A 26,690-nucleotide genomic window follows, 5' to 3' on the forward strand; every position below is an offset into this window, starting at 1 on the left:
TGGGAAAATTGGGATAGGGATAATTGTGCAACTCTCCTCCCTGCCTTCGCTTTTAGACTGGGCATCCAATCTATCCGTTAAACAATGGAATTTATTGAGCTCTCACTGCGTGCAGAGAACTGTACTAAGCACTTGGGAAAGTACAATAGAATAGAGTTGGTAGATTCTCTCCCTCTCTAGACTGTAAACTCATTACGGGCGGGAAACACATCTGCTAATTCTCCTGTAACGCACTCTCCAGGTGCTTAGAACAGTACTCTGCACATATTAAACACTCCATAAATACCACTGACTGATTATTTGATTCTTGCCCACAGGGAGCTTACAACCTACTGGACTTTTCCAATCCCTATGGATTGCTTCAGGTTTGGAATGAGTAACAGGGATGCCTTGGGAGCAATTGCTTTTTCTAGATATCAGTAGAGGATGGATTCCTCTCTGTTGACTTTTATCGCACGCTTTCTCTTTCTATACAAACACCGCCCCCCACATCCATCTCTTTCTAACCCACTGGTTTCGAGGAACTTACCAAGAACAGTGAAAACAGCTCTGGCCGATCCATTCACGAATGTCCCCGGCAACTTCAGAGACACCTGCTCAGATTCGTTGGTATCTGGAAACAAAATGGCACCACGATAAATTGTGAGGCTTCCTCTCCTAATCGATGATGGGGGATTTGGGAGAATGACCAGGAGGAATCAGTTTTCACTGACTGTTTCAGAGGGGCTGGAAAGGACGTTTGTACATCAGGGCATAGCAGAAGCGGAGACGTGTTTGTGTACTTCAGGCAGTGATGTAGAAGTGAAAAATGTGGATTCTGCTATTGGCTGCTAAAGGTGAGGAAGTTCATGGCCAGATCTTTGCCCGACAGCCAGTTTTCCCGTAGGAATGGCCGGACGAGAGAAGTAGCATGACTTAGTGGATAGGGCACGGGCCTGGGAGTCAGAAGGACACGGGTTCTAATCCCAGATCCGCCACATGTCTGCTGTGTGACCTCGGGCAAGTCCCACTTCTCTGGGCCTCAGTTACCTCATCCATAAAATGGGGATTAAGAGTGTGAGCCGCCTATGGGACAGGGACCGGATCCAATCTCTTGTATCTACTCCAGGGCTTAGAACAACGCTTGGCACACACACAGTAAGCACTTAACAAGTACCATAATTATTATTATTTCAGTTGTTCTGTGAGTGGGAGGATTAAGTCCACTCTGACATCATCGGAGGGACAGGAAGGCAGCTATGTGGAGTCCCCAGTGCCACATTATGAAGGAATTGTACTCTTCCTTTCCGCAACTCCTAGCAATCAAAAACAGCTCCAAGGACCATTCTGTAGGAAACTTCGCATTGCTGCTCACCGAAAAGCCAAGAATCAGCAGATTCACACTGAGGTACGTATTGTACCCGCAGGAGAATGAAGGGCAGCAGAACATGACCACCCTGTAGACATTTTTCTCACCAACACGGGTCCACACACCCGAGGGTAGAGGGATCGCTAACCTTTCGTGCAGATGAGGACACTCTGGGTCATCTCCTTTTCGATGCCTTCAGGCTGTTTGGGAGTTGGGAGGGAAAGATGAGAGAAGACACACAGAATGGTTACAGGTCACCTCTCCTCCAAGAAACCTGCCCGGATCAAGCCCTCTTTCTTCTGGCTCCCTCTCCCTTCCGCATTATCTAAGCACTAGGATATGCCCTCGAGAAGCAGCACAGCCTACCGGATAGAGCACGGGCCTAGTAGTCAGAGGACCCGGGTTCTAATTCCGGCTCTGCTATTTGTTCGCTGTGTGACCTCGGGCAACTCACTTCACTTCCCTTTGCCTCAGTTACCTCACCTGTAAAATGGGGATTAAGATTGGAGGCTCATGAGGGATAAGGACTGTGTCCCACATGATTAGCTTGTACCCATCCCAGGACTTATTAGAGTTCCTGGACCACAGTAAGTGCTTAGCAAATACAATTTTTAAAAAAGCCAAACCAACCAAAAAACCCTTTCATCCGTGACCTTTAGCCTTTGGTGTTCACCCCACCCTCAGCCCGACAGCATTCAGGTAAATATCGGTCATTTATCTATCTTAATATCAGTCTCCCCCTCTAGATTGTAAACTCACTGTGGGCAGGAAACGTGTCCACCTACTTTGTTGAAATGTATTCTCCCAACCACTTAGTACAGTGTTCCGCACACGGAAAGCACTCAATAGATACTATTGATTGACTGATTCAATAAGAGAAACAGGGAATCAAAAATCAACAAACTAACGAATGCAGGCAGACTCCAATTCCGGTTAAGGGTGGTTGAGTCCCGATTAGACTGTAAGCCAGTCAAAGGGCAGGGACCGTCTCTATCTGTCACCAATTTGTACATTCCAAGCGCTTAGTACAGTGCTCTGCACATAGTAAGCGCTCAATAAATACTATTGAATGAATGAATGAATAAAAAATTCCTTCGGAATCTGTAAGAAGTAAATACTTCATCCTCATGTGGTCTCATGAAGAAGATATTCTTATCGCAGCACTTATGTATGTATCTATGAATTAAAGATTATAAATTATGCATATTGTCTTCCTCTCTAGACCGAAAGTGGATTGTGAACGGGGAATGTGTCTACCAACTCTGCTGAACTGTACTCTGCCAAGAGTTTAGTACAGTGCTCTGCACACAGTAAGCACTCCATAAATAGCATGGATTGATATAAACTAGGATCGCCGGCCAACTAAACTCCAACGAAAGCACTGGGTTCCAGAGGCTTAGGAAATCACGACCGAGAGTATGGGTCTCTAGTCTCAGGGTTTCATGGATGAGTTTCACCTACCTCCACCAACAGCACATGGATTAAGGTGTCTTTCCGCTGACTCTGCTGCTCAGAAGTTCCACAGGCTTCGCTTTGCACGGTCTCGGCAGTCACGGTGATATTCACTTCGCCTAAAACAATCCCCACATCATTCATTCATTCAGTCGTATTTATTGAACGCTCACGGTGTGCACAGCACTGTACTGTGTGCTTGAGAGGGTACAATAGAACAATAAACAGACACATTCCCTACTCACAAGGAGCTTACAGTCTGGAGACCATCATCAGAACAAAGATTTCTTGCCATTTTGGGCTCCCTCTAGAGATGGGTTTTACTGGAGCCGGGAGGCCGTTGTTTTGAAAGGACGGGTTTGTTTTTTTTTTTTAGTGGCGGGGGGGTGACTTCTTGACTATTTCGGGCTACCTGTTTTCTCCATAATCAGATCCTGGGCCCGCCCATGAGAAAAAGAAGACTACCAGTTGCAAAGAATCATCGATCTGATTTGGGAGGATGCCCTATGTGGAAGAGGCCAAAGCGGGCTCCTTCAGCTTGTCGTTTCCACTGGGGTTGAATCTTCTCCCTTGCTTTCCAAAGAATTCCTGCATGAGACCGGGGAGTAGCTTGGCCTAATGGAAAGAGAACGAGCCTGGGAGTCTGAGGACCTGGGTTCTAATCCCAGCTCCACCGACTTGTCTGCAATGTGACCTTGGGCTAGTCTTTTCACTTCTCTGTGCCTCAGCTTTCTCATTTACGAAAGGGTTCAGTACCTGTTCTTCCTCCTACTTAGACTGTGAGCCCCACGTTTGACCTGATTCTGTTGTATTTACCCCAGTACTTAGTATGGTGCTTGGTATATAGTAAACGTTTAACAAATCGTGGCCTAGTGAATAGAGCACGGGCCTGGGAGTCAGAAGGACCTGGTTTCTAATCCCAGCTCCACCACTTGTCTGTTGTGTGATCTTGGACAAATCATTTCACTTCTCTTAGCCACAGTTACCTCATCTTTAAAATGGGAATTGTGACTTAGAGCCCCATGTTGGACAGGGACTGTTGCTTGTAACTTCTCCAGCGCTTAGAACAGTGCTTGACACATAGTAAGCGCTAAACAAATACCATCATCATCATTAAATAACGATTAAACTAGACTCAGTATGAACGATTATCCCCACATTTCTTTGAATAGCAGGTGCAGCTGGAAAATCCATTCAACTGGCAAGGTGGTTTTAAGCCATTGTTTTCACAGTTTTAACTTCACGTATTTTTACCTCCCTCTTGAATTTGAGTTCCAACCCTCTCCATTGTACTGACCACATGAAAAGACCTTAGGAACCCCAAGGCAGTGTGTTTAGGGGAGGGACCCCCAAAATCGTATACACTGGGCTGGGGAATGGAAAATGCTAGGGAACTGCTACCAGAACACTGAAAATGGGGTGATAAACACCCCTAAATCCACAATCCACCTGGTACAATCTGTACAGTCAGGGAAGTTTCACTTTGGAGGTCTTTCCAAGCCATGGGATAGTGTCCACTCTGTGCCCCGTGGGCCCATTAATGGCCTAGAGAAAATTACTGACTGACTTTGACTTCACTCTATCTTTCTGCAATCTTCTAAATGGAATTTGGTAAGTGCTTACTATGTACCAGGCACTATTCTAAGCGCTGGGGTAAGCAGGTTGGACACCGTCCATGTCCCTCATGGGCTCAATGTCTTAATCCTCATTTTATGGATGAGGTACCTGAGGTCCACAGAAGTGAAGTGACTTACCCAAGGTCACACAGCAGATAAGGGGCAGAGCCAGGATTAGAACACAGGGCCTTCTAAACTCCCAGGCTTGTGCTCTCTCTCCTAGGCCACCCTATGCTCCTGGCTACTAGCTGAAAGGCTCCTGAGCTGATGAAATAAGTGATAAAGCAAAAATAAATGAATGACAACGAAAGAACTAATAAAATTTTACTATGCAAACTGTCTGGGGAGAGCCTGGAAGGATTATGCAAGGTAAATCTACATCATATGCAAATCAGCTCCCACCCCTCTTATAAATCTGACGGCGAGAAAGCTCATTCTGGATTAACTGGATCAAGATTCTACCAATCTCTTCCTTCAGAGAGTTACAGAAAGGAGGAAGTGAATTTCTCAGAGATCAGCAATTGGGTAACAGCAACTGGGCTAGTGGAAGAGCATGAATAGCCTACTAGTTAGAATGCCTGGGTCTATTTATTTATATTAATGTCTTTCTCCCCCTCTAAATGGTGAGCTTGTTGTGCACAGGAATGTCATTGTAATAATAATGTTGGTATTTGTTAAGTGCTTACTATACGCAGAGCACTGTTCTAAGCGCTGGGGTAAATACGGGGTAATCAGATTGTCCCATGTGAGGCTCACAGTTAATCCCCATTTTACAGATGAAGTAACTGAGGCACAGAAATTTTAAGTGACTTGCCCACAGTCCCACAGCTGACAAGTGGCAAATCTGGGATTCGAACCCATGACCTCTGACTCCCAAGCCCGCATTCTTTCCACTGAGCCACGCTGCATCTTCACTGTACTCTCCCACCTGCTTAGTACAGTGCTTTGCACACAGTAAGCGCTCAATAAATGCAAGGGAATGAAGGAATGAATAATCCCAGCTCTGCCACTTGCCTACTGTGTGATCTCGGGTAAGTTGCTTAACTTCCCTGTGCCTCAGTTTTCTCCTCTGTAAAATGGAGATAAAATACCTGCTCTCCCTCCATTTTGTCTGTGAGCCCCATGTAAGATAGTGACTGTGTCCAATCTGATTATCTTGTATTTAATCTACCCAGTGCTCGGAAGCAGCGTGGCTTAGCGGATAGAACACGGGCTTGGGAGTCAGAATGTCATGGGCTCTCCCACATGTCTGCTGTGTGACCTTGGGTAAGTCACTTCACTGAGCCAAGGTTACCTCCTGTAAAATGGGGATTAAGACTGTGAGCCCTATGTGGGACAGGGACTGCATCCAATCTGACTAACTTGCATCTTCCCCAGTGTTTAGAACAGTGCTTGGCACATAGTAAGTGCTTAACAAGTACCATAATAATCATCATTATTGTTACTATGATTATTATTACTGAAATCATAAAATGGGATTTTCAATGTTAAAGTAAGGATAATTGGAAATGGGTGGGAAAAAGCTTTTCAGAACAGATGCAAAAGCACTCTGGAAAAGTCCAAGTACTATGCAAATTCAAAGGGTTTTTTAAACTATGAATTCGAAGAAATTTAAAAGTAAGATTCAAAGTTGGAAAATCAATGGAAGCAGCAAAGACGGAACAGATTTCCAAGAGAGACAAGTGGGGACATACCCAGTGTTTTGGGGGTGATGGTCCAGATATACGTTTTCCTCTCGTTGGCTCCGACGATCGCATTGCCGACGCTTTGTGGGGAATTGAGCTGAGCTTCGTAATCTGCAGATTCTTTCAGGACCACAGAAACCTGAGGAAAAGACAAATCAGAGCAACATAGATCTCTCTCAAGGCAGGATTGCGGTTATTTCCAACTGCCAGAACTACCGTGGCTAAGACCTCAGGCACAAAAACTCGGTCTAGGGAAGGGCAGCAGAAGATCTTGGAAAGTTTCCGGCCATCCAAGTGGGAGGAACGTCACAGATACGGGTTACTTCAGACTCCCACCCTACCTGACCCAGATCATCCTAAAATGGTCACTCCTCCACCATCTTGTCCTCAGGGCACAAGAAAGCAATCAATCCTGAACAAGTGGGCTTCCTTTGCTCTGGACTCCTTTACTGGGGGAGTGGTAGTCCCGTGTCCCGTCCCGTCCCCCCCCCCCCCAGTCTGCAAGTCTGCAAGAGTTCAATCTTCAGATTTGAGGGCGATTGTGGTAAATGAAGATGGATAAACAAATCTTTCCCCCAACAGACAGACCACAACTCTCTTTCAAATCAAATCCCCCCACACTGTCCCATCTCCTTCAACGCACTTTCCCCGATTAATCTCCCAGAAAGCTGAGCTGTCGAGTTCCACCAGTCGACCTTTATTTCTGAACTTATTTATGAGTTTATGAGCTTATTAACAGTCCTCGGCACTTAGGTATATGTGCGCACTCTTTTATTTGAACCACTCCAGTTAATAATTTTGGGTGCGTATCTCCAGCTAGAGTGTAAACCCTTGTGAGCAGGGAAGAGGTTTAATATTTATTCTGTACTTTCCAAGCACCTATAGTACAAAGTACTATAGCAAGTGGGTTGCCAATAAGTACTAATCTAAGCCTGAAAGATATGTTCTTGCCCTAAGTTCTGCAGGTTGAAACTTGGGAAGCAGTTTGACCTAAATGGAAAGAACACGGGCCTTGGAGTCAGAGGACTTGAGTTTTAACCTCGACTCTGCCACCGGTCTGCCGTAACCTTGGGCAAGTCGCTTAACTTCTCTGGGCCTCAGGTTCCTCGTCTGTAAAATGGGGATTAAATCCTACCCTCTCCTACTCAGACTGAGCCCCCTGAGGGACAGGGACTGTGTTCAACCTTATTTTAATTAATAATAAGGGTTAATTTAGGGTTATAGTAGTTCTACTCTGAAGGTAAGGTAACAACTCCTCCAAGATGCCTTCCCCAATTAGGCCTTCTTTTCTCCTCTCCCTTCTGCACCATCTACGCACTTGATCTTTGACCTTTGTGCACTTGATATTCACCCCATCCTCAATCTCACAGCACTTAAGTACATATCTATACATTATGTATTATAAATGATTTATTTGTCTTAATGTCTGTCTCCCCCCTGTATGCTGTAAGCTGACTGCGAGCAGGGAACGTGCCTATCAACTTGTTTGTATGATAATAACCACAGCAATAATAAGAATATTTGAGAGCTTACTATGTATCAAGCACTGTTCTAAGATGGTTACGAGATAATCGGGTTGCCCCACATGTAGCTCACAGTCTAAGTAGGAAAGAGTAGGATTTCATCCTCATTTTACAGTGCTTTATAGAAACAATGTAACTTAGCAGACAGAGCATGGGCCTGGGAGTCAGAAGGAACTGGTTTCTAATCCCTACTCTGCCATTTGTATGCCGTGTGACCTTGGGCAGGTCACATCAATTCTCTGTGCCTCAGTAGCCTCATCTGTAAAATGGGGATGAAGACTGTGAGCCCCACATGGGACAGAGACTGTGTTCAGCTCGATTTGCTTTATCCACCCCACTTTATGGACACAGTAAGCGCTCAATAAATGATTGATTTACAGATGAGAAAAGTGAGGCCCAGAGGAGATACTCTCCCAGGTACTTAGTATTTATTCAATCGTATTTATTGAGCACTTACTGTGTGCAAAGCATTGTAGTAGGTGTTTGGCAGAGTACAACACAGCAGTGAAGATTCGCTTTCTCTGCCCACAATGAGTTTACAGTCTAGAGGGACTAGTATTCAGTAAGGGTTCAAGAAATTCGGTTGATGATTCATTCATTCAATCGTATTTATTGAGCGCTTACTGGGTGCAGTGCATCATACTAAGTGCTTGGGAAGTAAAATTCAGCAACAAATAGAGACGATCCCTGCCCATAAAGGGCTCACAAGCTAGAATGATAACGGTGCTGATGATGTGACACTCCCCAAGACCAGAATATTCCAAGGGGCGCACCGTTATCTGGAGCGCACCCCGGATCGGCTCTGGAGGGGAGCCGGTGTCCACCCCAGGAAGAAACGCACCTCAACACAGTAGTCTAGGTAGTTGAAGAGGGTGGCTATCAATTCGAACTGCTCTCCTCGCACCACCGAGTAGGGCAGGGTTAGGCCGACGAAGAAGGGCTGGAAGCCGATGAGCTCGGCGTTCGAGGAGATGCCAAATCCAGCTTGGTCAGCCACGCAGAAGCCACTGGCATCCCATCGGGTGATGGTGTCCGGGATGGTGTAGGAGAGGTCGGCCGAACCTGAGGAACTGGAGAGGGACAGGACAAGGTAAAGACACTTCCCGAAGGGCAGCGTGACCTGGTGGATGCAGTCTGGGAGTCAGAAGGCTCTGGGTTCGAATCCCACCTCCACCACGAGTCTGCTTTTTGACCTTGGGCAAGTCACTTCTTGCCCTTCTCGGCACCTCAGTTCCCTCATCTGTAAAATGGGGATTAAGACTGTGCGCCTCATGTGGGACAGGGACTGTGTCCAACCCAATTATCTACCCTAGTGCTTACAACAGTTTCTGGCACACTGTAAGCACTTAACAAATACCACAGTTATTATTATTATTATGTACGAAACGGACTGGGTCCAACCTGATTATCTTACATCTACCCCACTGCTTAGTACTGTCCCTGACCCATAGAAAGCGCTTAACAAATACCACAGAAGAAAGAAAAGAGCAAACCCAAACCACAAGATCCTGACTTTTCAGTTGTGAGTCAAAATGTGGATTCAGAAAGAAGCAGGAGGGAGGAAAGTTTGAGTTTCCATCTTCTGAAGTGGGTCAAGTGTTGCTAGTCAAAATCCTGACTCTGCTCTATCGCAACCAAGGCCTTGTACTAGTCTTATTCATGATCCTAGCCTTGTCATGCACTCTGTTACCTACTGCATCATCATCACCACCAACGGCATATTTTATATACGCCTCCCTCAGCCTTCATATGCGACAGACCGTCACTTTCTCCACCGTCGAAGCCTTATTAAAATCACATCTCCTCCAAGAGGCTTTCCCTGACTAAGCCCTCATTTTCCCAACTCCCTCTCCCTTCTGCATCGCTCTTGCACGTAGAGTTGTACTCTTTATTCACCTTCAGGCCCACAGTACTTATATACTTAGATGCAATTTAGTTTAATGTCTGTCTCCTCCTCTACTCTGTACGTTCCTTGTGGGCAGGTAACATGTCTACCAGCTCTGTTATATTGCCTCCTCCAAGTGCTTAGCTCGGTGCTCTCCACACAGAAAGCACTCAGTAAGTACTATTGAGTGACTGATAACTGCTATTTTTTATGGTACTTGTTAAGCACCCGCTATGAGCCAGGCACTGTTCTAAGCATCGGGAGGGATGCCAGCTAATGAAGTTGGACACAGTCCCTATCCCATGTGGGGTTCACGGTCTTAACCCCCATTTTACAGATGAAGAAACTGAGGCCCAGAGAAGTGAAGTAACTTGCCCAAGGTCACACAGCCAATGAGTGGCAGGGACTGGATTAGAACCCAGCTCCTTCTAAATCCCAGGCCCACGGTCTATACACTAGGCCACCCTGCTACGTGGCGAACAGGCAAGAGAAATGAAAGCAGTGATTCCAGCCCTCTGGGTTCTTATGTCTTCCTCATTAAGATCAGCAGACACAAAAGGCCAAGAATATACTGAGAAAAATCAATAAATCAATTCTTGGTGTTTATGATTAATATTATTTATAATAATTGTGGTATTTGTTAAGTGCTTACTATGTCCAGAGCTCTGGGGTAGAGACTAGATAATCAGATGCCATATGGGGCTCACAGTCTAAGTAAAGAGAGGACAGGGATTGAATCCCCATTTTGCCGATAAGGGAACTGAGGCATAGAGAAGTGAAGTGACTTGCCCAGGGTCACACAGCAAGTAAGTGGCAGATCTAGGATTAGAATCCACATCCTCTGACTCCCAGGCCCATGCTCTTTGCGCTAGGTCAGGCTGCTTCTCACGCGCGCTCATTGAGAGCTTACTGTGGGCAGAGCACTGTCATGAGCCCTTTCCTAAATTCGGAGAATCGGTATGACGACAAACCCAAGCGAATAAATTATTCCGTCATACATTTTTTGAAGCCTTATTTAAAATGGCTCTGCAGTACAGGAGGTTCAGGAATTGGTCAAGCTGAGTGAAGAGGGTGCTCCACACAGGAGAGGGAGAGAGCACTGGATTTAAATCACCTCGCCCCCTCTCACCTCACCTCGCTGCTCTCCGACTACAACCCGACCCACACGCTTCTCCCCTCTAAAGCCAACCTAGTCACCGGACCTCGATCTCATCTACCTCGCCGCTAACCTCTCACCCACATCCTATCTCTGGTCTGAAACTCCCTCCTATCGGACAGGCAATTACTCTTCTCCACCTTCGACGCCTCAGTGAAGGCACGCCTTCTCCAAGAGGCCTTCTCTGACTACGTCTTCCTTTTCTCCCGCTCCCGTCGGCACAGCCCTGACTTGCTCCCTTTACTCACCAACCCATCAGCCCCACAACCCTTATGAACATATCCAGAATTTATTTATATTAACGTGTCTCCCCTTTTGACTGTAAGCTCGTTGTGGGCAGGGAATGTGTCTGTTATATTGTTATACTGTACTCTTCCTAGCACTTAGTACAGTGTTCTGCACACAGTAGGCGCTCAGTAAATACGACTGAATGAATGCTCCACTCACAGTAAACACTCAATAAATAGGATTGATTGAACAACGGCATGGTTGCTCAATCAATCAATCCTATTTATTGAGCGCTTACTGTGGGAGTTGGAGAGAAGTAAACACCATTAGCCGTGCTGAAGCTGGAGGAGAAAAGAATACGTAAGGGGGAAGAGGAGGATGGAGATTAAAATGAAGGAAAAGGAAAGAGGAGAGCAGGGAAAGATGAGAAAAAAATGAAGACACAGGGGTCACACTCACCCGACTGTAACCAATTCCCATATCCAAGTCTCTGGGAAGAATGTCCGGACGGTCTCTATCACAGCTGTTTTGGCAACCGAATTGGAAAAGCCCTGGTTACTTGAGGAGCCTGAGGAGGAGAAAGGATGAGCCGGTTTAGAGGGTTTTGCCCATGTGACCGTAGATTACCATTTGAGGACCGGCCACAAGCTGCAAAAGCTTTCTTTCCGAACGCAGGCGCGAGGAGGGCATGAGAAGCAGCATGGCTTGGGAGTCAGAAGGACCTGGGTTCTAATCTCGCCTCCGCCACTTGTCTGCTGGGTGACTGTAGGGAAGTCACTTCACTTCTCTGGGCCTCAGTTACCTCGGCTGTAAAGTAGGGATTAAGACTGTGAGCCCCATGTGGGACAGGGACTGTGTCCAAACTGATTATGTTGTATTTTATCTGGTGCTCAGTACAGAGTCAGGCACATAGTAAGTGCTTAACACCATGAAAGAAAAAGTAACTGAACCTCCGCTGAGCACGTTCAATGCCGTCCTTACTCGTGACAGGTTGTCCATGATGATGAGGCTAGAGAGTCCAAGGTGGAGGCTCAAAATCTGTTGCAGCATGGCTGAGTCACAAAGAATAACTGGAATGAAAGCTTTCTTTGTCTTAGGGACCAGGCCAAAACCCAGAGATTTTGAATCAATGGATGAAGCGGCGTAGTCTAGTGGACAGAGCAGAGGCCCAGGAGTCACAAGGACCTAAGTTCTCATCCCGGCTCTACCGCTTGTCTGCCTGCGTGACGTTAGGTAAATCACTTAACTTCTCTGTACCCCAATTCCCTCATATGTCAAATGGGGATTAAGACTGTGAGCCATATGTGGGACAGGGACCGTGCCCAACCGATTATCTCGTACTTACCCCCGCACTTAGAACAGTGCCTGGCACGTAGTAAGCGCTTAACAAATACTATTAGTATTTTTATGACAGCCATTCGGGATTCCAGCATAGCCAGGAGTCTATTCAACATCCTGAAACCTGCTAGGTGTGAAAACTCTCAACTCAGTGACCCCCACATTTCTCTCTCCTTCAACCGGCTTCTTAAGACCACGTCACACGTACCGGAAAACGAGGCGACGCTGGTGGTGCTGAATGCCTGTCCACGGGCAAATCCCATCTCAGGAAACGGCTGGAATGTATTCCTTACGCACACCTCCGGCTTGCGGAGACGGGAGTTGGAAAAAACCTTCAAGCCCATTTCCTGGAAACAAGTCAAAACCCCCAAATCAATCAAGGCTTTTTTGGGGGTGGAAGGTGGGAGGGGAAGCAGCTTGCTCTGCTTGACCTGAGAGATGAAGCCAGAGATTTCCCTGTGAACCACAGGGCTTGTAGGGATGGATGTGTCTTGTTAAACCCCTGCTGTTCCCTGACACTTCTACCAGTGCAGTCTCATTATTATTATTATTGGTATTTATTAGGTGCATACTATAAGCTAAACACTAGGGTAGATTTAGGGTTATGAGGTCAGATTCCATCCCCATCCCACATGGGGCTCACTATCTTCTGCCCATTTTACCGATGACGAAATTGAGGCTCACAGAGGTTAAGTGACTTGGCCAAGGTCACACACCCGCAAAGAGACAGTTTCGGGGCTAGAACCTAAGTCTCCTGACTTCCAGGCCTAATCAGCTTCCACTGGACCACATTGTCCTCCTCCACATTGCCACCAGAAGCTGGCAGGGGCTCTTCCCCCAGCCTCATTAAAGCAATGCTTAGGGAAGCATTTTGGCCCATCACGGGCCTGGGAGTCAGAGGAACTGGGTTCTAATCCCAGATCTCCCATTTTCCTGCCGGGTGAACTCAGGCAAGTCACTTCACTTCTCTGTGCCTCAGTTTCCTCACCTGTAAAATAGGGATTCAATACATATTCTCCCTCCTACTCAGCCTGTGAACCCCATGTGGCACAGGGACTGTGTCCAACCCGCTTATCTGGTATCTACCCTAGCGTGTGGAATGGTGTTAGACATATAGTAAGTGCTTACTCAATGATAACCACAACAATTAAGCCTCCATGATTCTGCCTTCACCCTGGAACCTGAGGTAGGAGAGGGTAGAGCTTGGGAAGTCCTAGGGGTCTGTGTCAGGTGGCTATTCCAGGTGATGACTAATTATGATTATTATCAGTAATAATAATAGTGGTATTTGTTAAGCTCTTATTATGTGCCAGGCACTGTACTAAGCACTGGGATGGATACCAGCAAATTGGGTTGGTCACGGTCCTTGTTCCACACGGGGCTCACAGTTTCAATCTCCATTTTACAGAGGAGGTAACTGAGGCCCAGAGAAGTGAAGTGACTCACCCAGGGTCCCACAGCAGACAAGTGGCAGAGCCGGGATTAGAACCCATGACCTCCTGGATCCCAGGCCTGTGCTCTTGCTACCACGTCATGCTGTATTCTCCCAGATACTTACAACAATGCTCAGCCCTCTAAAGGCATTTGATAAAAATCTTTAATTGCTCTAATGGGAGTAAAAGAAGTCCTCTGTCATTCATGGGTATTTATCCTTAAGAAATCAGAACATTCCTACACAGCATAAAGTGAAAGAGAGTTGGTGATGATTCTGTAGAATATAAGTTCATTATCTACCAACTCTGTCACATATATATGACTCTGTTATATCCTCTAGACTGTGAGCTTGTTGTGGGCAGGGAATGTCACCGTTTATTATTGCATTTTACTTTCCCAAGCACTTAGTACAGGGCTCGGCACACAGTAGCGCTTCGTGAATACGATTGGATGAATTAGAATCCATGTCCCACTTACTCCCAGGCCCAGGCTCTATCCACTACGCCACGCCTCTCACTGGAAAGCACATTTGGCCCTGACTCAAATTTAAGGTTGCCAACTGTTTGAGAATTCAAGGATTTATGCTCGGGCTCAGTTCCCCAAAGCGTCGGAAGAGCCAACGCCCACCGCCACAGCTGCCAAAGTGCTGAATTAGGGGCATGCTAAAAGCCCACTCTCGCTTCGGTATTGATGGCACTGAAGTATTTTTCCAGCTCTGCGAACACGACCAATTTTAGCTCGAATTTATGGACTCTTTTCAACCAGCCTGGGTTCTCTGTTAGAGATGGTTATTTCAACAAGGCGAGGCTGTTTAGTGTCGGCCAGCCGGGTGGCTGGGAGAGGCTGTTTATGCACATAGGCGAGGGCACCTATGTGCATGAGGGTGATGTCAGAGCGGGCTAAAATATGGGAGTGTGACTTTTCCTTAACATGTGGTTTTGCAGGCACACAACCCTCCTGTTCTAGGAGACTGAGTGTACCGACTTATCCGAGCGTCATAAACACCCTGCTTCTCAAGCTCTCCTCTCCTGCGTTGTGAACACCCCACTTCCTAGGAGAAAGCAGCACGGCCTAGTGGAAAGAGCCCGGGCCTGGAGATCGAGGAACCTGGGTTCTAAACCTCAGCTCCGACACTTGCCTGCTGCGTGACCATGGACAAGTCACTTACCTTCCATGTACCTCAGTTTCCCCATTCATAAACTGGGGCTTCCACACCTCTCTCCCTCCCCATTACTCTGTGAGCCCCGTGTGGGATGGGGGCTGTGTCTGACTGTGGCTAGAGCGCGGCCCTGGGAGTCCGAAGGACCTGGGTTCTAATTCTGGCTTCGCCACATGTCTGCCGTGTGGACTTGGGTAAGTCGCTTAGCTTCTCTGGGCCTCGGTTACCTCATCTGCAAAATGGGGATTAAGAGCGTGAGCCCCATGTGGGACATGGACTGCGTCCAACCTGATTAACTTGCGTCTACCCTAGCGCTTAGAACAGTGCTTGCCAGGCGCTTAACGAGTATCATTATCGTCATCATCACCATCGTTATTCTCCTGTATAAGCTATCATTATCGTCGTCGTCACCATCATTATTCTCCTGTATAAGCAGCGTGGCTTAGTTACAAGGGTCGGGGCTTGGGAGTCGGAGGACGTGGGTTCTGATCCCGACTCTGCCACTTGTCTGCTGTGTGACCTGGGGCAAGTCACTTAACTTCTCTGTGCCTCAGTTACCTCATCTGTAAAATGGCGATGAAAAGTGTGAGCCCCACATGGGGCAACCGGATTACTCTGTATCTACCCCAGTGTTTAGAACAGTGCTTGGCACATAGTAAGCACTTAAATACCATAATAATTATTACCCAGAGCTCAGGACAGTGCTTGGCACATAACAGATGCTGAACAGAAGCCATGATTACCATCACTATTATCCGGCCAAGGGAGGCAAACTTACCTTGACGATTTCATAAGCATCTCCATCGCCGCTATTGCTCACGGGCTCATAATATAAACCTTGGTAAAATATTTCCTTCTCAGAGATACACGGTTCTCTCTTGTCATCTTCCAGCTGGAGTCCTCGATAATAATAACCATATAACTCCTGGGGCTGAACCAGGTTGAACACCTATAGGGGAGAACATCGGGTGGGTTTTAGAAGGCGGGAGAAAGTCAGGGTCAAGGACAAAGCAGGTGTTAGCATTCTGCTGGCTCTTCCTATGGAGAGCTCCGTTCCCGCATCACCTCAACACCGTCAATCAGTGGTACTTACTGAGCGCTTACTCTGGGCAGAACACTGTACTGAGGACTTGGAGGGGGGTGGGCGAGGGGACTCTACAGTTGGTAGACACAATCCCCGCTCTCCAGGGGCTTACAGTCTAACAGGGGAGTCTACAGACATGATAATAATCATTGCGTCTGTTAAGCGCTCACTATGTGCCAGGCACTGTACTAATACAAGGTAATTGGGTAGGACACAGTCCCTGTTCCACATTGGTCTCCCAGTCTCAATCACCATTTTACATGGAGCTGAGGCACAGAGAAGTAAATTGACTTGCCCGAGGTCACACAGCAGACATGTGGCAGAGCCAGGATCAGAACCCAGGTCCTTCTGACTTCCAGGCCCGTGCACTAGGCCACTCTGCCGCTCCTCAGCAATAAGGCAAGCAAATAAACTGCTAAAGGGTAGGGATCGTGTCTACCATTTCTGCTGTACTGTAATCTACCAAGTGCTTAGTACGGTGCTTGCCAGAGAGTAAGCGCTCAATAAGCATCATTGATGGAAATACAGGACTCTGCTAGTTCTCAACTGACAGCAGAAATACCTCTGGGGTTATTCTTGGGCTGTGGTCGGAGCAGGAGCCCCTCCTGCTCCACTGTTTCTGGCAGAACTCCCTGAGGAGGGTAGAATTCTGGAGATCCCAGCATCAATCTATCAATCATATTTATTGAGCGCTTACTATGTGCAAAGCACTGTACTAAGTGCTTGGGAGAGTCAATACAACACTAAACAGACAGATTCCCTGCCCAGGACTAGGTGTTTTAAAAGAGGTTGGAAATCTGTCGGGAGCAAGCACTTTAAGAGGCTGAATGATTTCAGGGAAAGTCAGCTGATGGAATGTGAATCGAAAAACAGCACCCGCTAACTCCCTGACACTCGGAGACATGAGCCACACAACTGAAGGAGGCTGGCCTAGTGGATAGAGCACAGATCTGAGACTCAGGACCTGGGTTTTAATCCCGGCTCTACCACTTGTCTGCTGGGTGACCTGGAGCAAGTCACTTCACTTCTCTGTGCCTCAGTTACCTCGGGGAGTAAGACTGTGAGCCCAATGTGGGACAGAGGCTGTGTCCAACCTGATTGCCTTATATCTACTACAGTGCTTAGTACAGTGCCTGGCACACAAAAACACTTAAATATCACAATTTTCTTTTACTATTATTGTTTGCTTTTTTAATGGTATTTGTTAAGCACTTACTAAGTGCCAGGCACTGTTCTAAACCATGGGGTAGATACAAGCTAATCAGATTGGACATAGTCCCTGTCCCATATGGGACTGTCACTCTAATCTCCATTTTACAGATGTGGTACCTGAGGGGAAGAGAAGTGAAGTAACTTGCCCAAGGTCACACAGAAGACAAGTGGCAGAACTGGGATTAGAACCCAGGTCCTTCCGACTCCCAGGCCCATACTCTATCGACTAGGCCACACCGCTTCAGTTCTGCAACCCTGAAAAGTATGGACTTTCTGCTGTACAGGCCTGAAGGGCCGATGAGTTTCAACATGCTGTCAAAGTTGTTTCCCTTTAGACTCTGGGCTCGTTCTGGACAGGGATTGTCATTCTTTATTGTTGCATTGTACTTTCCCAACCACTCAGACCAGTGCTCTGCACACAGTAAGCGCTTAATAAATACTACAGAATGAATGAGGTAGCTCATAATGCTTAGGAACTTCACCACAGGTCTCCTCAGTCCTGCCGCTCCCTGAGCTAAAGGAAGGACAAGCAGAAGTGAACGCTTAGACCGCCGCACAGCGTGTGGCTCTCCGTCCTGGCCCTGAAGGAAGGTAGCGGGAGGCCTAGGCCAACACCAGTCGAGGGCGAAGGGCTTACGGTTGCGGCTGAGAGCTGCTCCTCGGGCTTCAGGAGGAGAACGCTCCGATCCACGGCCCGCAGAGCGCAGTAGGAGTTAGCGGCTGCTTCGAGGTGGAGGCTGACGTTGGAGCCTGGGAGCCCTTGGTCTTCGGAGAACTTCAGGCTGACCTGGACGGGGACAGAGAGATGGTGAGGGGTAGAAACCGCTTGTACGCACGAGGGATATACAGGAGGTGTCCCCAACTTCATTCAGTGGAGAAGCAGAGTGACTCAGTGGATGGAGCACAGGCCTGAGAGTTAGAGGACCTGGGTTCTAATCCCCTGTCCGCCACATGTCTGCTGTGTGACCCTGGGCAAGTCACTTCACTTCTCTGGGCCTCAGTTACCTCATCTGTAAAATGGGGATTAAGAATGTGAGCCCCACGTGGCAAAGGGACCGTGTCCATCCTGATTATATCAGAGCTTAGAACAGTGCTTGGCACATAGGAAGCGCTTGACAAATAACTGTAATTATTATTATTATAATTACTGCTATTATTATTTTATCTCTGCCCGTTTACTACTACCAGTGATATTTGTGAAGCGCTCACTACGTGGCCAACACCGTTCTAAGCATCTGGGTAGGCACAGTGCAATCGGGTCGGACACAGTCACGGTCTCCCCCGTGGGGCTCAAAGGTTAAAGGGAAGAGAGAACAAGTATTTCATTGTACAGATGAGGAAACTGAGGCTCGTCACTGAGGCTTGTCCAAAGTCTCATGGCAGGCAAGTGGCGGAGTCGGGACCCCCCCAGCTTGTCCCCAAACAATGTCATTAACAACACTACCCAAAAAAAGAAAAAAACATCCTTTTGAACTCTTATTTCCAAGCACCTCACTTTTCCTATTCATTCATTCAATAGTATTTATTGAGCGCTTACTATGTGCAGAGCACTGTACTAAGCGCTTGGGATGAACAAGTCGGCAACAGATAGAGACAGTCCCTGCCGTTTGACGGGCTTACAGTCTAATCGGGGGAGACGGACAGACAAGAACGATGGCACTAAACAGCGTCAAGGGGAAGAACATCTCGTAAAAACCGATGGCAACTAAATAGAATCAAGGCGATGTACAATTCATTAACAAAATAAATAGGGTAACGAAAATATATACAGTTGAGCGGACGAGTACAGTGCTGTGGGGATGGGAAGGGAGAGGTGGAGGAGCAGAGGGAAAAGGGGAAAATGAGGCTTTAGCTGCGGAGAGGTAAAGGGGGGATGGCAGAGGGAGTAGAGGGGGAAGAGGAGCTCAGTCTGGGAAGGCCTCTTGGAGGAGGTGATTTTTAAGTAAGGTTTTGAAGAGGGAAAGAGAATCAGTTTGGCGGAGGTGAGGAGGGAGGGCGTTCCGGGACCGCGGGAGGACGTGACCCGGGGGTCGACGGCGGGATAGGCGAGACCGAGGGACGGCGAGGAGGTGGGCGGCAGAGGAGCGGAGCGTGCGGGGTGGGCGGTAGAAAGAGAGAAGGGAGGAGAGGTAGGAAGGGGCAAGGTGATGGAGACCCTTGAAGCCTAGAGTGAGGAGTTTTTGTTTGGAGCGGAGGTCGATAGGCAACCACTGGAGTTTTCCTAGTGGTATCTTGAGGCTCTTCCTCTCCGCTGAGCCCGGCAGATGGCCCAGTGGCTCACAGTAGGTAGGGAATGTGTCTGTCATATTGTGCTTCTCCCAAGTGCATCTTAAAGTGCTTTGCACACAATAAGCGCTCAATAAATACAATTGAATGAATCATGGCTCTGGGACTCAGGGACACCTGGCTTCTAGGAGAGGCTCTTTCACAGCAGAATCATCATAAGAATTGTGACAAGCAGGCTAGTGGATAGAGCCCAGGCCTGGGAGTCAGAGGACTTAGGTTCTAATCCTGGCTGGGCCACTTGTCTGCTGTGTGACCTCGGGTGAGTCACTTCATTTCTCTGTGCCTCATCTGGAAAATGGGAATTGAGACTGTGAGCCCCACGTGGGAAGGAACTGTGTCCGACCTTGTATCCCACGTGGAGCTCATAGTCCTTTCCCCCCATTTTACAGATGAGGGAACGAAGACACAGAATAGTTTAGTGACTTGCCCGAGGTCACAAAGCAGATATGTGGCGGAGGTGGGATTAGAACCCAGGTACTCTGACTCTCAGATCCGTGATCTTTCCACTAGGCCACGCTGCTTTTCTTAACCCTGTCTTCTCTGTCTTAGCCCTCCTCTTTCTCCAGCTGAAGACCGAGATGGCCATGATTACCCTGAACAGTCTGAAGAGAAAGATGAACTCACCTGGTTCCTAAAGCATTTCTCGATCTGGAATTTGGCACTGTCCGCTACCATCTCCCCCCGGGGGTGCAGGGTGTATATCAGCATGGTGGCTTTGGGAGCCAGCTCAGGAGTGATGGTGAGAGAGACGGAGAATGAACCATTCAGGGCTGTGCGGGGGGAAGACAAATGAAGATTCAGAGAGATGAACCTAAAAGACTGGGTTACACTTGGACGTGTGCACGCGAGAGATGGAAGTGAGGTGGACTTGAGGAAAAACAAACTTTTCTTTACCAGGGAGAGGCCGGCTCAGATACCCCCCCATTTAATGGCTCCCCATCTGCAGTCGGCCCCCCCCAGTTCAGCCCTTCACCCCCAATTCTGTAGCCCAAGTTACTAGCCTAAGCCTTCCCTTCTCCTCCCCCAGCTAACAAAACTTCCCAGGGACCTGAGACAGCCTCACTGCTTTGTTATAGTCATAAGTCACGAGGAAACCCAGAGATGTCACCACTGGAATCTAGGCAGCACTTCGCTGGACACCACTACCCATTTCCCTCATGAAAGCTTGAGCGTCCCAAGGAAAACGGAAACACAGAGGGGTAAAGTAACTTGTCCAAAGTCACACTGTAGGCTAGTAGAAGACATGGAGCCCAAGCGGCTTAGGATATATCCCTCCGATATTTTGTGCTTTATATTTTTAGGGTATTGGTTAAGTGCGCTATTGTCAGGCACTGCACTAAGCACTGGGGTAGATACAGGATAATCAGGCCAGGAACAGTATCTGTCCCACATGGGACTTACAGTCAAGTAGGAGGGAGAACAGGTATTGAATCCCCCTTTTTCAGTTGAGAAAACTGAGACACAGGGAAGTGAAGTGTCATGCCCCAGGCCCCTTGGCAACCAGGAGACAGAACCGGGATTAGAACCCAGTCCCTTCTGACTCCCAGGCCTGTGCTCGATCTATGAGCTCGCATTGCTTCTCAGTTGCTTCTTCCGAAAAGGGAATAAAACTCCACCTACCGCCGCTGATGCTGACTTCTTTTTGGCCCGTCACAACGAAATCTTTTCTCACCATCACCTGGGGAGAGCAAAAACAAAATGAAATGAGGTGGCAGTCGGGGAATAGATTTAGGCAACCCCTTTGGACAATTCATTCAATAGTATTTGAGCGCTTACTATGTGCAGAGCACTGTACTAAGCGCTTGGAATGAACAAGTCGGCAACAGATAGAGACAGTCCCTGCCGGACAATTCTCTGGTGGACTGAGTGATAAGCTGGTCTTTTGGCAATTTTCCTAGAAGGCCAGTCTGTTCTTTATTGCTGACTCCCAACTACCATCATCATCATCATCATCAATGGTATTTATTGAGCACTTCTTTTGTGTAGAGCACTGTACTAAGGGCTTGGGAGAGAGCTATAACACCCAGTTGGTAGACACGGTCTCTGCTCACAAGAAGCCTTTATCAGCTATTCCACAGTTTGCGGTTTTTCTTTGTTTCTTTAAATTGTTTCGGTCAGTCGATAGCATTTATTGCAGACATATTGTTTGAGAAACCCTGTACTACTAATAATTATGGTATTTGTTAAACACTTACTATGTGCCAGGCACCGTTGGAAGCGCCGGGGTAGATACAAGCTAATCGGGTTGGACACAGTCCTTGTCCCACATGGGGCTCACGGTCTCAATCTCCATTTTACAAGATGAGGTAACGGAGGCCCAGAGAAGGGAATTGACTTGCCCAAGGTCACACAGACAAGTGGAGGAGCCAGGATTAGAACCCATGACCTTCTGACTACCAGGACCGGGCTCTATCCGCTATGCTATTTATCAATCAATTCATCCTCAAGGAGCTTACAGTCCTTATTATTAGGGAAGAGCTAATAACTATGGAATTGGTAAGGGCTTACCATATGTCAAGCACTTTTGTTTTTCTTACAGTATTTGTGAAGCACTTACCATGTGCCAGGCACTGTACTAAGCGCTGGGCTAGTCAGAAGCTAATCAGGTTGGACACAGCCAACGTCTTATATGGAGCTCACAGTCTTAATCCCGGCCCTGCCACTTGTCAGCTGTGTGACTGTGGGCAAGTCACAACTTCTCTGTGCCTCAGTTACCTCATCTTTAAAATGGGGATTAACTGTGAGCCTCACGTGGGACAACCTCATTCCCCTCTATCTACCCCAGTGCTTAGAACAGTGCTCTGCACATAGCAAGCGCTTAACAAATACGAACATTATTATTAATCTTCATTTTACAGATGAGGTAACTGAGGCACAGAGAAGATAAGCACTGATATTTGACCCCCATTTTACAGAGGAGGAAACTGAGATCGAGAGGAAGCATCTTCCCTCTGGACTGGAAGCCCCTCTAGACCATAAGCTCGTTGCAGGCGGGGAACGTGTCTGTTTATCATTCTACTGTACTCTCCCAAGCATTTAGTACAGTGCTCTTCACACGGTAAGTGCTTAATAAATACGACTGAATGAAGGAACGAATGAATGACTTGCCCTGGTCGCACATCCCTCTGGATTGTATGATCACCGTGGGCAGGGAATGGGTCTGTTTTTTGTTATATTGTACTCTCCCAAATGCAGGGCGTAGTGCTCCACACAGAATAAGTGCTCAATAATGAATAAAAGATTGGAACCCAGTTCCCCCGATCCCCAGACCACTAAGCTATGATTATATTAATTAAAATTTTTATCATTAATGGCGCTATTATCATTATCCATATGTCCCATCCAATGAAGCCTGGATAAATGACATCCGATTCAGAGGGTATCAAATAGGTCAAAGGGATTTCAAGAGGCTTACCAAGTAGTAAAACTGGACACTGGCAACATTGTTATAGTCTTCTGCGTCAAGGGAGTAGTACACAGTGATCGTCTTCTCCCGGTTACATCTCAGCTCCTCTGGCTCTGGCTTGATCTGCAGGAAGCTTTGGAAACGCGAGTAGAAACGGAAGACTGAGAAATAGCCCTGAGAGTAGTACGGAGTTAACCAGTTGGAATCGTAGCAGTTTTCAGAGGTCTTGTATGATACCTGGGAAGAAAAAGGGAGAGAGTATAGAATCTGATTGCCCTCTGGGGAAGAAAAAAAAACACCAAACAATGTGGGGAAGGTGCTGGGGTAGGGGAAATGGAGGAAGAGGCCTGGAAAGTAAATGTAATAATAATAATTAATAACTGTGGTATTTGTTAAGCATTTACAAAGTGCTAAGCACTGGGGCAGATACCAGATAAGCAAGTCCCACATGGGGCTCACAGTCTAAGTAGGAAGGAAAGCAGGTATTGATTCCCCATTTTGGCAGATGAGGGAATCGAGGCACAAAGAATTTGAGTGACTTGCCCAAAGTCACACAGCAGACAGTAGAGCAGAGATTAGAACCCAGATCCTCTGACTCCCAGCCCCGTGCTGTTTCCACTAAGCCACTCTGCTTCCCTTGAAAAGTTGAAGCTGAAGAAATCTTTGATTTATTAGATTTCAGCTCCCTTGATGAGGGAAATATATCGAGAAAACCTTAATCTCATCTAGTGGCTACATGCTACGGTATTCAGAAGGAATTACAACACAAACGCTTCCAATAGTATCTGTATGACTTTTTAATGTTTCTAAAGAATTTTCACACCCGTTATCTCCTTTTATCTTTACGATATTTCTGCAGGGGGAGGAGGAGCAGGTATTATCCTCCTGGAACAGATGGGAAACTGAGGAACAGAGAAGTTAACCCCCATCTCCTGACGCCCAGTTGATTTGAAGGCTGAGTGGCTCTAGGACTTGTCACTCTCTACACTGTAAGCTTCCCCTCTAGACTGTAAACTCGCTGTGGGGAGGGAATGTGTCTCTTTACTGATATTCTCTATTCTCCCAATCGCTTAGTACAATGGTCTGCGCACAGTAAGCTCTCAATAAATACGACTGAGTGAATGAAAGCCCCTTGTCCGATTTGTGCTTCAGTTTCTTCATCTGAAGGGATATGACTCCTAACTCCCAGAGATTTGTAAGAATGAGCGAGATGATATCTCTGAGCTTTTTCAGAAGGAAAATTTGGTGAATCTGAGGCCTCAGTAGTGACGATTATAGTAGTGGTATGAGTTGAGCGCTTATTACGTGACAAGCACTATGTAAAGCACTGGGGCAGATACAAATGTAATCGGACACAGTCCCTGTCCCAAATGGGGCTCACCATGTAAAGGGAAGCGAGAACAGGTAATTCATTTAATTAATAATAATAATAGTATTTTTTAAGATGTGCCAGGCATCGTACTAAGCGCTGGGGCGGATACAAGCAAATCGGGTTGGACACAGTCCCTGTCCCACATGAGGCTCACGGTCTCAATTCCCATTTTACAGATGAAGGAACTGAGGCCCAGAGAAGTGAAATGAATTGCCCAAGGTCACACAGCAAGTGGCGGAGGCAGAATTAGAACCCATGACTGTCTGACTCCCAGGCCTGTGCTCTATCCACTACTCCATGCTGCTTCCCCTAACTCCTTCCCCCAATTCCTAGACCTTGCCCTTGGATTTGCATCCTTTATTCACCGCCGCCCTCCCGGCTTCAGCCCCACAGGACTTATATACATGTCCATAGTTTATTTATATTATTGTCTGTCTCCCCCTCTAAGCTGTAAGCTCCTAGTGGACAGGGAACAAAGTCTTATTTTGCACTCTCCCAAGTGCTAAGTACAGTGCTCTGCACATAGTAAGCATTCAATAAATATAACTGATTGCTTGATGAGGAAACTAAGGCACAGGAAAGTGACTTTCCCAAGGTCGTACAGCAGAGCAAAGATTAGAATCCAGATTCCCTGACTCCCTGCCCTGTGGTCTTTCCACAGTAGCGGGGTACCTGACCCACAGTAAGTACTCAATAAACGCGACTGATCGATTGACTGATCATTTCCTTTTTTTAGAAACAGTACCCGTTCCCTTTCTGGGGACTTACTCTCAGGTTGAACTGTGGGTCGAAGATGTTGGAGGTGTCGATGGAAAACTGGGCGCTGCCATTCGAGTCCGTGGTGTAGTTGTCGAGGACCTTGCCATTGAGTTCCAGCTGAACCACCGCATTCTCGATGGGAGAGTTGTCGGCCTTGACCAAGGTGAACTGCACCATGGGAGGGAGGGAGAGGGGGAAAACAGTCATTTTCTGAGGCGTTGATGTGACTGTGGAAGATTCAAATTGGCATCAGCGTCACCCATCGTGAATACCGATTAGGTCGTTGTGTACAGGATTAGCACGTTCTAAGCTGCCATTGTGTGTCAGGAAGGGGAGAAGAGTCCTTAAATTCCTTTGGAAGACCCGTACGGAGGGAGGTAAAGGGAACCAGGAAGGAAGCTTTGTGGGGGTTCACTGGGAAGTCCCGACTGTTGGGTGAGTTATATTTGTTGGGTGATTTATATTTAATATGAATGCTCGGATCGGCTACCATGGATTAAGGGAGTTTGCACAGGAAGCATCTGGGGCTCTATGGGTAGAAAAGTGACGTGACTCGTCTTGGCCTCTCACGCCATACTGGATTTCTCCACTCCACTATCTTCCTCTACTGTATGACTTCCTTTTCTTTATATTTGTTTAGCACATACTATGTGCCAGGCACTGTACTAAGCACTGGGGTAAATACAAGATATTCGGGTTGGACACAGTCTCTGTCCAATACGGGGCTCACAGTCTTAATCCCCATCTCACAGGTGAGGCTCAGAGAAGTTGAATGACTTGCCCAAGGTCACACAGCAGACATGTGGCAGAGCTGGGATTAGAACCCAGTTCTTCTGGCTCCTGGGTCCAGTGGTCTTTCCACTAGGCCATGCCGCTTTTTCTGTGACTCCGCTTTTCCGGTGACTTTGGTCACAGGAGGAAATAAATGAGCTTGAGATCGAAGAAGGGGATGGTCCGAAGAACCCAGGGCCCACGGGTGATCTTGGGAGGCCCCAAGGAGACATTTTTTCACTGACACTTACCTGTCCATCGTAAGGGATCCCCTTCTTATAGTAGCGACCCACGTTCTCAAACTGTAATCTCCCAAGCATCGAGGAGATGGAAATGGTGCTGGAATCTGTGAACTGCACACCTGAGGGGGAGTGGAGGAGACTGCTCAGGAGGAGGATAGACAGTGAGTTTGTCGTGGGCAGGAATGTGACTGCTTGTTGTTATACCGTACTTTTCCAAGCGCTTAGTACAGTGGTATTTGTTAAGTGCTTACTACGTACCAAGCACTGTACTAATCACTGCAGGAGATACGGGCTAATCACATAGGGATCAGTATTGGCTCCATATGAGGTTTCATAGTCTAAGTGGGGAGGAGAACAGATATTTAATGCCCACTTTAGATATGAGGAAACTGAGGCCCGAGAACAATAATTACTGTGGGACTTACTATGTACCAAGGAGCAGTGAAGCTGCAGAGGAGTAGCGAGACTTAGCGGAAAGAGCCCGGACTTGGGAGTCAAAGGACATGGGTTCTGATCCCAGCTCTGCCACTCGCCTGCTGTGTGACCTTGGGCAAGCCACTTAACTTCTCTGTTCCTCAGTTACCTCATCTGTAAAATGGTGTTGAAGACTGTGAGCGCTTAGAACAGTGCTTGGCACAAAGTAATCCCTTAAATACCATAATAATAAATCATTATTATGATGACGTACTGTTCTAAGCGCTGAGGAAGAAACAATTTAATCAGGTTGGATACAG

General features: G+C 47.3%; 1 protein-coding gene across 1 annotated transcript in view; it reads right to left on the bottom strand.

Annotated features, from left to right (window-relative positions):
• Positions 1–26,690, bottom strand: part of LOC103168757 (ovostatin homolog 2) — a 61,452-nt gene that overhangs the window by 21,608 nt on the left and 13,154 nt on the right. The window contains exons 10-23 of the mRNA XM_007663450.3: positions 25,966–26,075; positions 24,953–25,111; positions 22,822–23,049; positions 21,027–21,084; positions 20,031–20,176; positions 17,758–17,907; positions 15,603–15,773; positions 12,440–12,578; positions 11,353–11,461; positions 8,466–8,694; positions 6,111–6,240; positions 2,810–2,919; positions 1,497–1,548; positions 530–613 (exon numbers count right to left, since the gene is read on the bottom strand). Of these exons, the coding sequence (XP_007661640.1) occupies positions 530–613; positions 1,497–1,548; positions 2,810–2,919; positions 6,111–6,240; positions 8,466–8,694; positions 11,353–11,461; positions 12,440–12,578; positions 15,603–15,773; positions 17,758–17,907; positions 20,031–20,176; positions 21,027–21,084; positions 22,822–23,049; positions 24,953–25,111; positions 25,966–26,075 (1,875 nt within the window). The remainder of the gene's footprint in view (positions 1–529; positions 614–1,496; positions 1,549–2,809; positions 2,920–6,110; positions 6,241–8,465; positions 8,695–11,352; positions 11,462–12,439; positions 12,579–15,602; positions 15,774–17,757; positions 17,908–20,030; positions 20,177–21,026; positions 21,085–22,821; positions 23,050–24,952; positions 25,112–25,965; positions 26,076–26,690) is intronic.

Source organism: Ornithorhynchus anatinus, chromosome 17 (assembly GCF_004115215.2).
Source record: "Ornithorhynchus anatinus isolate Pmale09 chromosome 17, mOrnAna1.pri.v4, whole genome shotgun sequence".
Classification (NCBI taxonomy): Eukaryota; Metazoa; Chordata; class Mammalia; order Monotremata; family Ornithorhynchidae; genus Ornithorhynchus; species Ornithorhynchus anatinus.